The 14,550-nt window shown below is 40.8% G+C and overlaps 1 protein-coding gene across 6 annotated transcripts in view; it reads right to left on the bottom strand.

The window, feature by feature from the left end:
• UGP2 (UDP-glucose pyrophosphorylase 2) overlaps nt 1-14,312 on the bottom strand; it is a 46,470-nt gene extending 32,158 nt beyond the window's left edge. The window contains exon 1 of one of the 6 annotated variants that reach the window (XM_037527481.2): nt 14,255-14,312. In XM_037527481.2, coding sequence (XP_037383378.1) covers nt 14,255-14,300 — 46 coding nt within the window. In that variant the 5' untranslated portion in view covers nt 14,301-14,312. Of the gene's footprint in view, nt 1-11,467; nt 11,682-12,329; nt 12,722-12,916; nt 13,042-13,311; nt 13,403-13,492; nt 13,515-14,254 lie in introns of those variants that run through there. The other 5 variants (XM_037527484.2, XM_037527483.2, XM_037527485.2 and 2 more) reach the window with 5 other exon arrangements.
• Nucleotides 14,313-14,550: the final 238 nt, after the last annotated feature.

Raw genomic sequence — 14,550 nt, 5'->3', positions numbered from 1 at the left:
TCTTCTCCTACCTCCAAAGCCAGGTCTGAGTTTCCAAAACAGGCTTTTCCTTCCTTCTCTTACTCCTTGGGTTTCCTAAAATTCTAACCCTAGACTATTTCTCCCCTCAGTTATTCCTTTACCAATCTCCTCACTGATAATATCAAATATGTGCCTCCTTTGCTGATCTCTCTTTCAGAGCTCCAGGCTCACATTCCCTACTAAATTTATCCCCCTACCTTCTATGCTCTCCACAGCAGTAACACTGTCCTAGTCCTCCAAGGTGACCTAGAAATCCTAATCACAATTGGGCTCTTCCCTCCTTTTCCCTTATATTACATCCAATCTAATACCAAACTTCTTAATTAAAGCACAATTCCATTCATTGCTTTCCATTCCCAAGCTATTGCCTTATTTTCCCTCTCCTAGTCATGGATGACAACTCCTAACCAGTCTGCCATGTCACACCAAGCTAGTGGTACCAAGCAAAATGGACTGGTCCCCCTAAGTTGCAACTCAATCATGTCACTTGTCTTCCTCATTTGATGGGACTTTCATTATCTACTGAAATAAATATAAATTCCTTAGGAAGGCAAATCTTAAAAGACAAGCTGAAGTACCTTTATGAGTAGTCAAGTTAATGAAAGTACTAACGCAGAATGCCTAAAGGCTGCAATTTCCTGCTTCATTTGTGACATCTCAGTAGTGCTTCTAAAACTTTATAATGTGTATATAAATAACCTGAAGGGCTTGTTAAAACAGATTCTTGGGCAAACTCGCAGAGATTTTGACTCAGTGGGTCTGGAATGGAGGAGAATATTAATTTCTCATAAGTAAATGTTGTTTAACTTTGAATAGCTCTGATATAGATTATATTCCATTTATCTTAGTATGTTCATAGCCATGATTCTTGTTTTTCTTCCTATCCCAATCTATTCTGTCACCTATCTTCTATTCAGAGACCATGTGTTTCATAATTGGCATGTGACCCAGATTTGCTGAAAGCCTTCCCAGTCATTACTTCAAGCATGAAATATAATGATTCTAGCCAGTGAACCAGTGGGTACAGTATGCCAAAGAACTTTGGAAAAGGCATTTGTCACTGAAAAAAGAGACATATGAGAAGAAATAGAACCTTCAGCACCACTGGACATAATAAGTAAATGCCCACCCCTCATCTCCAGTTTCTTCTACTATTTAGTGACCTTGAAGGAAGCTGACCCAAGAATGAGACAAATATTTCCGAGAACAGAACAGAAAGGTGCAGTCTTTGTACTATTAACCAATATATAACCAACCCTGGAACATCCTACTTCAAGATTTATGTGATAGAAGTCTCTCATTTTTAAAGACACCTGAATTGATACTGTTCTGCTCCATTAAATTAAAACAACCTATTGTAACATTGTTCCAAAACACACATATCAAGTTGGCTCAGCTGTGAATTACAAAATCATGAGAATCATCCCAACTTCTAGGAAACCTCCCTGATCCTTCGCTGCCAAAGGTTCAAATTCTGTGACATGAGTAGCTTCTGACATTTGTATGGGTGGTGTTCCTACTGTTCTAAGTAGTAGCTTCTGAACATTCAAAGAGGATTTCCTTTCTATTGCAATTCTTCCATATGTAAGTTTTAATTACTTTTGCCTCTATACGATACAAACACACCCAAAACTTCACCTTTTGTTTTGATATGTCTGTAACACATAACACATACAAAGTGTGTTATATTATGACATTCAGTTAACCCCCCCCTCACAATTACTTCACCACATGGCACAGGTAGCTACTCAATAATACGTAAATAAACTGAAGATGAATATTTATTAAATTCCCATATAATTCTCATGTATATTGACCAGTTACTTATATATCATTTGTCAGAGTTCAATTTAAATGTAATCCCTTCCTAGAAATCTTTCTAAACAAGGTTGTCTATTTAATTCTCACATGGTAGATCCTTGTACCTCTCCATTAGAACATCATCATAACATAATACTTGTAAAATTTTATTCAATGTCTATCTTACCCAATGGATTATAATCTAAGAATAGATCATGTCTACTTTGTTGACACAATAGTCCCACTGCCTATATTCCCATAGCTCGACAGAGCTCAAGACAGTACTCAAGCAGTTTTTAAAATAAATGTGTAAGAGTCTATTATAATCCAGCCATGTGCAGAGTAAAGGAAGTAGAACCCAGTCTAGTGGAGGTATTATCTGATAAGGCCAAACAGGAATCATTTAAGAACCATGATTTCTAATCATGGGAAGGCAGGACTAAGAAAAGTAAGAATTGTGTCTCATGTACTTCAAGTCCCTAAGGCTTCTTAAGCAGAAGCTGATTTATAAATCAAATACTAGGGATAAAGTCAAAGAAATTCCAAACTGGTAGGCAGTCTAGACAAATTAAATCTTAAATTTCTTTCAATTTTTATTCTCCTGTATAAGTATGTTTTCACTAACTTTAGAGATTAATAATATTGGAAATTTTCATAATTAGATTTATTTTAGGGTCTCCCTGGTAGCTTAGGGGTTAAGTCTCAGTGCTATCACCATTATGGCTGAGTTCCATCCCCAGTCAGGGAGCTAACCCACATATGGCACAACAGACCTCTCCTGTCTTGCCTGCTGCTCCCCACAGCAGTGTATTTCAGTAAACCCACCTGTTCTGCTCCCTACTTTGTCTCTGGTAAATCCTCTTACCCCTCTACCACCACCCCCGCACCTCTGGCCCAGTTCTATGCAAAAAAAAAAAAAAAAAAAGATTTATTTTGGTTTAGGAAAAATGTAATCCATGCCATTCAATAAGAAAAATCAATTAGTACCTACAATTTTATATCTTTAGTATTAAAGTCAATAGATTATTTTAGATTGCAAACTGTAGTATCACTGCTCACATTTACATAGATTTTTAAACAACTCAGTCTTACATATATATGAATATTTAATAAATGCTTTTTAATAACAAAAATAAAAAGGTACCAGCTTTCAAGAATTGCTCCAACCCTAAATATGCAGAGCTACTTGCTAATTAAGATGTATGCTAATTATCCATTACTTTAAACAATTGTTAAAATTTATACATAAACCAGACTTCTTATTAATAATTATCATACAAGAGTAGCTCTTAAAATCTTAAAAAGAAAGAAATCACTGGAAAAAAGAAAAGAGATGTGTCTACTAGTTAAGTAAGATCGCTTTACATTAAAGCATGAAAGCATGCCAAGGGGCCTTTATCACTCACTGGCTGAGAGGAGAGCAAAGGGATAAAACATAAAGTCACCATCAAGGAAAAAAAATTATTTGGCAGCCCTGCCCTATAATTAGGTATATTTGCATTTAGCTTGGAAAGGCTTTAAAGTGAATTAGTGCAATTCCCTTATAACGGAGATGAAAGGTGACCAGAGAAGAGATGCTGCCATGTCTAAGGGCACAGCAGCAGTGTGGGGTTAGAATCCCAAGCCTGCTGCCTGATGTTCTGCTTCTCCTTTCTAAAGGAAGGTCTCTACGATTACAGTGCCTTTACATGGTTTAGCACCTCTAGGCGTGTAACACTAAATCTTAATGGTGGTGCAGGCCCTGTTCAAGTATTGATAGTCCTATAAAAATCCCAACTCCATTTAGAAAGAGAGACAGTGCTTTGAGTTCAATCTCATGTCCCCTTGCTTGATTCAGTTATAAAATCCTCTTTACCATGACTCTCCAACTTGATCTGGTCAAATGGCTAAAACACACCAAGCAACGAATGCTTCAGTTAGTAACGCTTTCACAAAAATCTGCACATACAACTTGGTGGAAACTGGAAAACTACCGTGTAATCATTATTTTAGCTAGAATATTTTCATTATTAGACCAACCAATGTTCCTCACACAAATTAAGTATCCCATTATTTTAATTAAAATTACTATAATTCAGGGGCTTCCCTAGTGGTACATGGGTTAAAGTCTCAGCTCTATCAAGTTATCACCAGTCACTGCAGCAGGAGTTCGATCCCCAGGATCCCCAGCCAGCCAGGAAGCAACCCACATGACACAGCAGACCTCTCCTATATTGTTCGCTTCTTCCCTCAGCAGTATATTTCTGTAGGTCTGCGGTTGAGCTGCAGCCTCTGCAGCATGGGTTCGATACAGGCCAGCCACAGAGATACCCACATGGCGCATCAGACCTCTCCTGTCTCGCCCACTGCTCCCCTCAGCAGTGTATTTCAGTCGGTCTGTCTGTTCTGTTCCCTGCTCTGTCTCTGGTAAATCCTCTCACCCTCCCGCACCTCTGGCCTGTATCCCAGTTCTTGTATGCATAAATAAATAAATCTTTAAAAAAAAAAAACCTACATATCAGAAAATGCATTCTCTTACGCGCTTCAACTTTTCCTTCTATATTGTTTGCTTTCTGGGCAATTAAAAAAAACAAAAAAGAAAGCTTTTATGCACTCTATAAATATTTTATTACCAAGACTTAAGTATTTCTTCATTGGCATAAATGAACCCAAAACAGTAGTTATTATTACATTTTCCTACACTCTTTGGAAGTTCTAAAATTCTAGGCAGAGTTATAACATAAATGAAACATCACATCAGCCTCTGCCAGAGCAGCAACCAGAGGAATACACAAACTCCAGTCATTTTATCTGCAGGTCTCTGGAGCTATGGAGCAAATGGAGCAATTGTTAAAGGTAGCATCCCCTAAAATAGTATTTTTTACAATTTGGTGACTAGCAAGAAGTAGACTAAATATAGTATGATTATTTCATGTACATAAATGCAACAAATAAAAGATACAAATGAAAGATACAAATGAAATCACAGAGACAAGGGGAACTCTCAGTACACATAAGAAAAACAGAAATATTTTAGAAAGTGGAATTTTGTTGTTTATGTACATTAACTAAGATAACACTGCCAAATTTTCCATGGTTCTGAAAAACAATCCTTAATTGTCAAGATGGTCTGGGGCACAATTGATTTCATTTGGCAATGACTGAAAAAATAAACAATGGGACTGTTGGCAGAGGCAGAATTTGAGCCCTAAACAATTACTTTGAGCAAATTAAAGGAGATGCCTGCATCAGAAATCAAGAGAGCTGGGAAACAGCTTTCAAATGGACTATCATCCCCTTTCTCACACATAAACCCACTCAAAAAAATACAAAGTTTATTTTCATTCAAAAGCTTGGGAAGCAACTTTCAAAGAATTTAATAATTTATAAACAGAGAGATGCATGCCCAGTAGATGAATTATTGAGATTTAAGAAATATGGTTCCAACTAATAGTCACTGTGACTAGACAATCAATTAAGTTACCCATAACCAAAATGTCCACAATTCAAACACTATTACAGGAAGTTGAAAATATGATGTTTTGGAAAACAAACTATAGGCTGTGTCAGAGGACACTAGTTTTTTAGAAAAGCTCCAGTTTTTCCAGATCCCAAGCAGTCAAAAAAGTATGGTAAGTGAATCATGTTTCCTCATTCACTAAATACCAAACTCTGAAAACATCTCCCACCATTTTTTAAGTTCTGGATATCAAGAAAAAAAGCATTACATTAAGTTAGTACAGTCAACTCTTCATATTCATTTTTACAGATAATCCAGAGATAATCTGATTTTCAAATATTTGTTTATATTAACTTTTCTGTAACGGATACATCTGACTTTCTGGTACTCCTAATACAGGCACTTATGCTTCCCAGGGGCAGAAGGCTGTCAAAGCTGACCTTAAAAAAATCCTTAAAGTTATTTAGAGCTGTTTAGTATAGGGTCAGGTATTCATTCCAGCCCAAACTGGTTAAACTCTACAGCAATAAGCACCAAAGTACCCTTGCTGACCTAAAATTACCTTAAATTCATTAATACTATTTGCATAATAAAATTCCTGCCCAAGAGGGGTGCTTAGCTGCCATTTTCTGATCATGCAATCCATGCAGAGGCATGCGCTGGTAATGAAACTGCACAGCCGAAATTCCAGACAGGCTACCCTGTCACAGCCCTGTCCAAATATTGATAGTCCTATAAAAATCCCAACTCCCTTTAGAAAGAGAGACAGTGCTTTGATATCAATTTCATGTCCCCTTGCTTGATTCAGTTATAAAATCCTCTTTACCATGACTCTCCAACTTGGTCTGGTCAAATGGCTAAAATACATCAAGCAACGAATGTTTCAGTTAGTAACGCTTTCACAAAAATCTGCACATACAACTTGGTGGAAACTGGAAAACTACCGTGTAATCATTATTTTAGCTAGAATATTTTCATTATTAGATCAACCAATGTTCCTCACACAAACTAAGTATCCCATTATTTTAATTAAAATTACTATAATTCAGGGGCTTCCCTGGTGGTGCATGGGTTAAAGTCTCAGCTCTATCAAGTTATCACCAGTCACTGCAGCAGGAGTTTGATTCCCCAGGATCCCCAGCCAGCCAGGAAGCAACCCACATGACACAACAGACCTCTCCTGTCTTGTCCGCTGCTCCCCTCAGCAGTGTATTTCTGTAGGTCTGCCTGTTCTGTTCCTCAACTCTGTCTCTGAATCCTCTCATCCCCCTACACCTCTGCCTTATATCCCAGTTCTTATATGTATAAATAAATAAATCTTAAAAAAATAAAATTACTGTAATTCACAACTTTCTATGAAAGTAAAAATAACATATATACACCGAGAATGGTCTCTGTGAAAACATTACAAAATGTCCAAAATTAATGTCCAAAATTAACATCTAAGAAAAATAAACACCAGATGCTTTTCACTCACGTGGAATACAGAGGAAACAAAAGAATAACAAAACTAAACCAAAACAAATTAACATATTAGAATAATTTCCTTTCCAAGTTATTTTTTAGTTTATCTTTTAAATATTAAATTGACACTTATGAGCAATATGCCAGTTAATATTTCTTATTTCTCTAATGTTCCTTCTCAATTTCTTTTTCCTCCACAGGTTTTCACAATGAAAATTATCCATCTTAGGAGAAGAAACACCCAGTTATCAAGAACAAATGCAGGGGCCTCGTTGGTGGTACAGCTATGAAGCTGTCCCGCCACTGCGGCATGAGTTTGATCCCCTGGCCAGGTAGCTAACCCACATGACACAGCAGACCTCTCCTGCCTTGCCTGCGCGCTGCTCCCCTCACCAGCATATTTCAGGAGATGTGCCTGTTCTGCTCCCCATTTTGTCTCTGGTCAATCCTCTCACCCCCCACACCTGTGGCCTAGCCCCAGTTCTTATATGCATAAATAATCTTTTTTTTTAAAAAAAAAGAGCAAATGCAATCTAACCATAGAGAGTACAAGGTCCGTGTTAGCAAACAAAGTTTTCATTAGCTTAACTCCTTTTTAAAAACTTTGTTTCAAAACCAATTTCACACTTAGATAAAAATTGCAATAGTACTAAAAATACTCATATACTTTTTACTCAGATGTATTAATATTTTATCTCATACTTTTGATCATTCTCTTTCACATATATTATACACATTTATATATTTATAATATATAACATAATGTATATACATGCTTACACATGCATTTATAATTTATATCCACTGTATAATCTACTCTGTAATTCAATGATAATTACATTATCATTGATAACAACAGAATTCTCCCTTTTTAAAAGAGTATTCCTTATTTTGGGTTTTTCTGCAATTTTCTCATGACTAGAAATAAGTTATGTTTGTGGATACAATACTACATAAGTACGTTATATCCTTTTCAGGATTGCACACCTTAGAGGCACATCGTGACCCTCAATGGTGGTACTAACTTTGAGTTTTCCATTCTCTCCACTGTAAAGTTACTACTCTTCTCCCCTGCAATTAATAAATCTGTAGCAAAATATTTTTTACTTTCTTTTTATTTCCATTTTAAACCATGACTCCTATTTTAACTACTATCCCTCTTTCTTGCACATAAGCCCAATCTCTCTAATGACATAATCACATCTTTAAAAAAATGAGTGTGTATTAGTCACTGTTTCGTTATCCCTAGTCCTGCCTCATACCACAATCCCCTTGGCTAAAAGCACCCTAGTCATCTAAATAATCAGCAACAGGCTAAATTTGGTCTTTGGGTTTGAGAAGAACCAGGCACCAGAATACTCTTCATCCCTGTATTCATCTGAGACCTCTCCAGTTATAATTAGCTCAGTTAATCCTCCCTGGCTAGCTACCATCTACCAAACAGGAATCACCAAAAGTCAAAAAAAGAGAATTTCAACAAATGGGAAAGTTGACAGGCCTCAACTATTTTGGTGACACAGGCACTCAAATGCCTTCCCCTGGAATATGAAAGTACCTCAATTTAAGAACATTAAGGGTCCTTTTACCTAATTTAGATAGATAATGGCCTATTAAAAAGTTTGAAGTTTCTCTAGTACTACAGTACAAGCATATGACATGGCTTTAGCTCGCTGAATGTCGTCAGTCCTTGGGCCATTTATAAATTTCAAATCATGCAGGGAGATCACCCCATCACCCTCAGAACTTTCAAAAGCAAAACCCCAGATACACTTTGACAAACCTGACAAAAAAATAATTAAATCTTCTTATGACCCCTCGTCCATCCAATTGTGACAAAGGAATCCCTTCTCATTTAGGTAGTACGCACATTCACAAGTGAGAGCCCTGCAACAGCCCCTAGGGTACAGAAAACTAGCAACTGGAGAAATAATTTCACAAGCAAGCAGAAGGTGACCTGAGGCTAGAATACGCATACTAGGGACCTTATGTACCAGGTCTTGTAAAAAAGTCTTCCTTTGAGTCCCTTAAGCACATTGCTAGATTTGGGAGAATATCTCAAGCTAAGTGTAGCAACCCCAAGTTCCAGGACATTTAAAAACACATGTACAGAGCACACAGGCATAACACCCAGATCTTCTGAACTGCAGGTGTCCAACATAAGAGGTACATGAGAAATCCCACTACATAACAGTGTACATATAAAGTGCTCAAAAATTTTTTTGCTGACTGGACTGAAACAAAACCAACTAGGTTATTTACAATACTGTTCAAGCATCTCCTGCCTCCCATCTACCTACCTTTTTTTTCCCCCAAACATAAGCTGCCACCCTGAACATCAAACCTGAAGTAGGAAAATAAACTGTCATATTTGTCTTGTTTCTGTTTATTTCTGTCGATGACATGTGGTTCTACTTATGGTGGCAATGCTATCTGAAAGGCCCCCATCAACTTATGAAAGAAAAGTAAAATTGACTGGCCATCTAATACATAACCAATACATTCACATAATCCATTTCAATTTATTAACCCTATGGCATAAGCATTAGTACCCAAAGTTTATATAAGTAGAAATTGAGGCTCAGAAAAAGTATGTGTCTAAGATCAACTGTTAGTAACAGGATTCAAGCCTAAATCCATACCTTTTTATTTTAACATTTATGTAATCTAAGAGGTGTCATAAAAAAAAATTACAACCAACAATGGAGGCTACCTACTGAAAATTACATAGAAAGTGCAGTTTCTCATTTGTCATTATGACAAAATCTTTTACAACATTCCCCACTTCATGAAACTACTATTTCCCCCAGAGATATAGTATTATTTTTGTCCCCAGGAAACAAATAGTCTGTTTGAAAAAATAAGTTGCTTAGATATGCTTTTAAAATAAGCAACAACTAAAGGTATTGGAAAGGACAAGGGTTTTAGACATTTCTATATGAATTTTTTTTTAAAGATTTATTTATTCATGCATACAAGAACCCGGGTACAGGCCAGATTCGTGGGTGGGTGAAAGGATTCACCAGAGACAGAGCAGGGAACAGAACAAGCAGACTGACTGAAATACACTGTCTTTGAGGGGAGCAGCAGGCGAGCAGCAGAGGTCTGCTGCGCTATGTGGGATTCTCGCAGGCCAGGATCAAACCTGCGCTGCAGAGGCTGCAGACAGCTTCACAGTGCTGTGCTCAACCACCTGCACCACCAGGGGAGGTCCTATATATATGAATTTTAATGCTCACTAGCTGCAAACTTTGGGTAAGACACTTAACTTTCCTCAACTGTGAGATTATGATGACAAGTATCCCCCCCAGCACTTGTGAAGCTTAAAAGAGACAACATATGAAAAACAGTCAGGAGCCTAATACTGGATCAATCTTTTCCCTATTAAATGATATGAGTTCAGTGTCAATGACCAGAAATATTAATGAGTGCTACAGCAAAGATCAAACAATTTGATTTGCTACAAAAACATTCAAAACCAAAATTCCTGACTTTTACACTGAAACCTGGTCTGTGGAAATAGCAAATCTTTGCCAACAAGGTTTATTAGCAGAATTAAATAGATACAGGGCTTTACACTTTTAGTACAAAATTTAAACAGTAGAAGCACCAACAAATTAAAATTTTCTGTGAGGGGAGGGGTCATCTTTTTGTGCAAACCTGCCAGTTTTAAAGGAAAACTACCATTTAAAGCAAACATAGATGGCAACTAAATGGAATGCGGTATTTTGGATTGAATCATGGGACAGTAGTCTGAATTAGTCTATAGTACAGTTAACAGTAATGTGCCTATAATCATTTCTTAGTTCTGACAATTATGCAGCTTTTTTTAAATAAAATTATTCCAAGATTAGAAAAACTTAATTTTTTATTCCAAGAGAAACTAACAACACAACAAACTAATTATAACAACTCTTAAATACTGCCATTTGATTTAGAATCTCCTGAAGACAGTTAATCATTAACAGGAATGGCTGTAATATCAAACAATACACACTATCTGTGCAGGCTACTCTAAAGTATAACTACAAGAAACATCTGGAGTTTAATAAAATCCTTAACTTTTAAAAAGACTTGTCCACTTTTCATTATCATATTCTTGCAAAATACCAGCTTTCTGGCAATTGTTTTGTTGTCACTATTAGAAAACCAGCAAATTTCTAAGTTATCTCTGCCTTTCTATTCTTTAAACTTTTTTTTTTTATAGAGGCATGTTTTTATTTATTTATTATTTATTTGTTTGTTTGTTTGTTTTTTGTTTATACATGCACTGGGTACAGTCAGAAGCACGGGAGGGTGAGAGAATTCACCAGAGCCAGAGCGGGGAGCAGAGCAGGCAGAAGGACCGAAGTACACTGCTGAGGGGAGCAGCGGGCGGCAGGAGAGGTCTGCTCGCCATGTGGGACCCTCCTCCGGTGGCCGGGGAGCAGCCGGGGATCTATCCGGCACCGCAGAGGCCGCGGGCAGCTTCGCAACCCAGCGCTCAACTGCTGCGCCACCGGGGAGGCCCTCTGCCTTTCTATTCTTGACTAAAGAGAACATAGGTAATACAACTCAACACATACAAAGTTTGAGAGTTTATATGCACATACATATAAAAGTCTAATGACAAGTGCCATATCTAGTTTAGTGCTTAAGTCAAGCATAAGTGTCTCATCGGTCTCCACTACAATGCGGGCAGTCAGATTCTTTGTAATCTGTCATACAAAACTCAAAAAAGAGTCAGTAAAGTAAGGTAAAACTTACTTCTGCATTTTTATCCCCAGGGTCACATGATGGCCATTACTGAAACAACTTTTTTTTTAAGTCCATAAAAGGGTTTTCTTGCATACCAGAAGGCAAATTCTGTGTACAAATTGATGACAGGGTAGTGTAAGGTAGCACCAATTTCAATGTGTACACTGTACACATACACATATACTCACTGTTACAGTTTAACTTACTGTGAGGCATTCCCTAATTCCTTTTAAATACATATGTAGAAATTAGGGACGATTTTCAAATTTCAAAGAAATCTTAATAATCATCCCCGATTTCAAAGAATAAAAATAAACAGCAATGCAGCAAAGTCATTTTTCCTGCCGAAATGACCTCCAGCTTCTACAAGCTACTCCCGGTTTCGCAATAAAAGAATCTGAGACTCAAACCACGTACACACAAACCCCGAGCAGAAGCCGAGAACACTAAAGCTTCGACCTACCACCCTGGCAAACCCCACCTGCCTTCCCTCAATCCTCCCTGTTCTCCTCCTGTCCATGCACACAGCACCTTGAAACCGAAAAGGAAAAGAGAACAGGAATTATCAACAGCCAAATTTCTGTCTCATCATCATTTACAGCCACTATCCTGAGAAGTCAAAGAGCTGCTAACCTGATTTCAGGGAGGGAGAAGTAAACCCAGAAGAGAACAGGGTATAGGTATCTGAAAGACCAACCCAGCTGCTCTTAGGCAGTGCAGATGTCAATTTAATTTAAAAAAAAAAAAAAAAAAAGGGAAGGGGGTTGCAAGTAGTATGAACATTTCCACTTCCAAACAACCCACCAACCGCTCGACTATCAGAACCCAAAGTTAGCTGAAGCAACCCAAGATATAAGAAGAAGCGTCTTACCTTGAACAAATCTTGACATTTTAGGGCTTTATTAAAGTACTCTATTTTTAATGTGTAGGGGAGTCACTCTATAGGGCAGGTCTCTCTTCCTCCCCTTCTTTAACAATCGAAGTGTTCTTTCTCCTATCTTTGGCCACTTAAGGGAGTATTTATTCAAAGCGATTAAAGCTCCCTTGAAGGGGGAAAAAAAAAAAACCCACCCTGGAAAAGCACCCCCACTTCCTAAAGACAGAAACTTGGTGCAAGTAGATCTGCTTGAACTCCTGCCTACACTGCGCTCAACACAGTAAGGGCCAGCAGAAGACTCCCGGAAAAGGTAAAAACCACACGAACTTAAATTTCATCAATGAAAGAGGCGGATCTACAGCGGCTATTTCACCGCCGCCCTCCTCCCCCCAGTCCCCACGCCCTCCGGGGCTGGACTGCAGCAAGCACTAATGGGCCGCACCCCCGGCTCCCCCTCCCGGGCGCTGCCGTCCAGTCTCCGGCCAGTCCTCCGGGGAACCCGGGTCTACCGCCGCCCAAACCAAATAGGGATGGAGGAGGAGAGAGAGGCCCACAAAGGGGGGCAATGAAACCCCTTTTACCAGTCCATAAATATTCTGAACTAGGAGGGGCTACGAACTGGTGCGCAGACCGGCTGGGGCCTTCCGGCCGAGAGTGGCAAAACCTGGCCGCGGCTTTTTCCCGAGAGGAGCCGAAGGCCACACCGCCCCTCCCCCGCAACGATCACTACAGAACCACCCTCCAGGCGTGGACCGTGGAAGACCAGAGTCCAAAGGGCAGGAGCTAGGGAGGGCCCGACCCTCACACTCATTCTAGTCCACCCGCCCGCGCTCTTCCCGACCCCAAATTCGGCCTCCGGGGCCACACGGCGGGTCCAGGAGATCAGCTCTGCACACCGCAGAAAGACAGACTAATGTTTGTCCAGAAGGTCGCGGGGAACCAGCCCGCCCCGCCCCAAACCGCCACCGAGACCCACCTTCCTCTCTTCCTTTAGCGGCTGGGAAATTGGGGGCGCTTATGTCTCCCCAGGAAGAAGGCTCACAGGCTGAAAGAACACCGCCTCTGAGTCACCCCTCTCTCCCCTTCTCCCTTCACACAAGCACACCTTGCACCCCTCCTCGCGGTCGCAGCCCAGCTGCTGATGCCCCTCCGCCCACCTGGCTGCTGGCTCCCGACACCCAAAACCCCCACTTTCTCCTAAACATGTCCCCTCCCCCTCCATTTGGAGCAGCCCCCCCTTAATGCGGAAATGTCCCCGCCGCGTAGACTGACAGGAGTAGCCGCCAGTCAGGAAACGACGCGGACGCGGGGTCGGGCCAATAAGACGCGCCGAGGTGGCAGGGGGCGGGGCCCTGCGGCCCGAGGGAGCGTGCGGAGGTGGGCGCGGAGCCAGACCGGGGGATCCCGCGCGTGGGAGCTGCTGTTGAGGCGGCGGCTCCGCGGGGCTGTCTTGCTAGTAAAACTTCCCAGTTTTCCACAGCTGCTTCCTCAAGGGAGAGAAAATGAAGCAGCAGTGGCTGTTTTTGCAGTCTGTAGAAGTGTGCCGATTTACCAGAGGTTGGAATAGATAAGTCAGACGCACAGAGCGCGCTCCCCACAGCAACTGTGCGTCTGACTTATCTGAGACCCCAGCTGACTTACCTGAGACCCCAGCTCTCCTCAGTGGCCACAAACTCTCCTCACCGTACCCGGCCTGGTAGGGTGAAGGTACACCTTTGAGGAGTGAGCAGTGAGCTGTGTGGGCCCCTCCTACAGGAGGTGGTATTGGGAGAGTGGAAGAAATGGTAACATTCCCCCGGAATCACCGCCTGCCCCCCCACCCCCGCCCCGGGGTCCTGCTCCCGTGGAGCTCGCTGCTGTGGTAGGTGTTCACTTTTCTGAGTGGAAATGACTCTGGTTACCCCTCAGGCGATGCCTACCTTGGAATAGACTCCTGAAGTCCACAAGGAAGGAGGATGTTTGCATCCTCTTGGCGGTGGCGTGAGGATGGGGAGAGGCCCAGGTGCCCGTCCAGCACGCGACAGAACCACTCCTGGTACTGCCACCCCCAGCCACCCCCGTGCGCGCCTCACACTTGACGCTGCCCCTTGGTGGCTCTGTCGGCGACGTCAGGACGTATGGCCGGGCAGCGCCTGTGCCACCTCTCGCGAACCAGGAGAGCGGTGGAGGCTTGGGCCAATGCTAATCGAACAAGGTAAAGTGAGAACTTCTAGGT

Source organism: Talpa occidentalis, unplaced genomic scaffold, assembly GCF_014898055.3.
Source record: "Talpa occidentalis isolate TD23 unplaced genomic scaffold, MPIMG_talOcc4v2.1 talOcc4.5, whole genome shotgun sequence".
NCBI lineage: Eukaryota > Metazoa > Chordata > Mammalia > Eulipotyphla > Talpidae > Talpa > Talpa occidentalis.
Note: the sequence above shows the minus strand (reverse complement) of the source record. Positions and strands in the feature narration are given on the sequence as shown.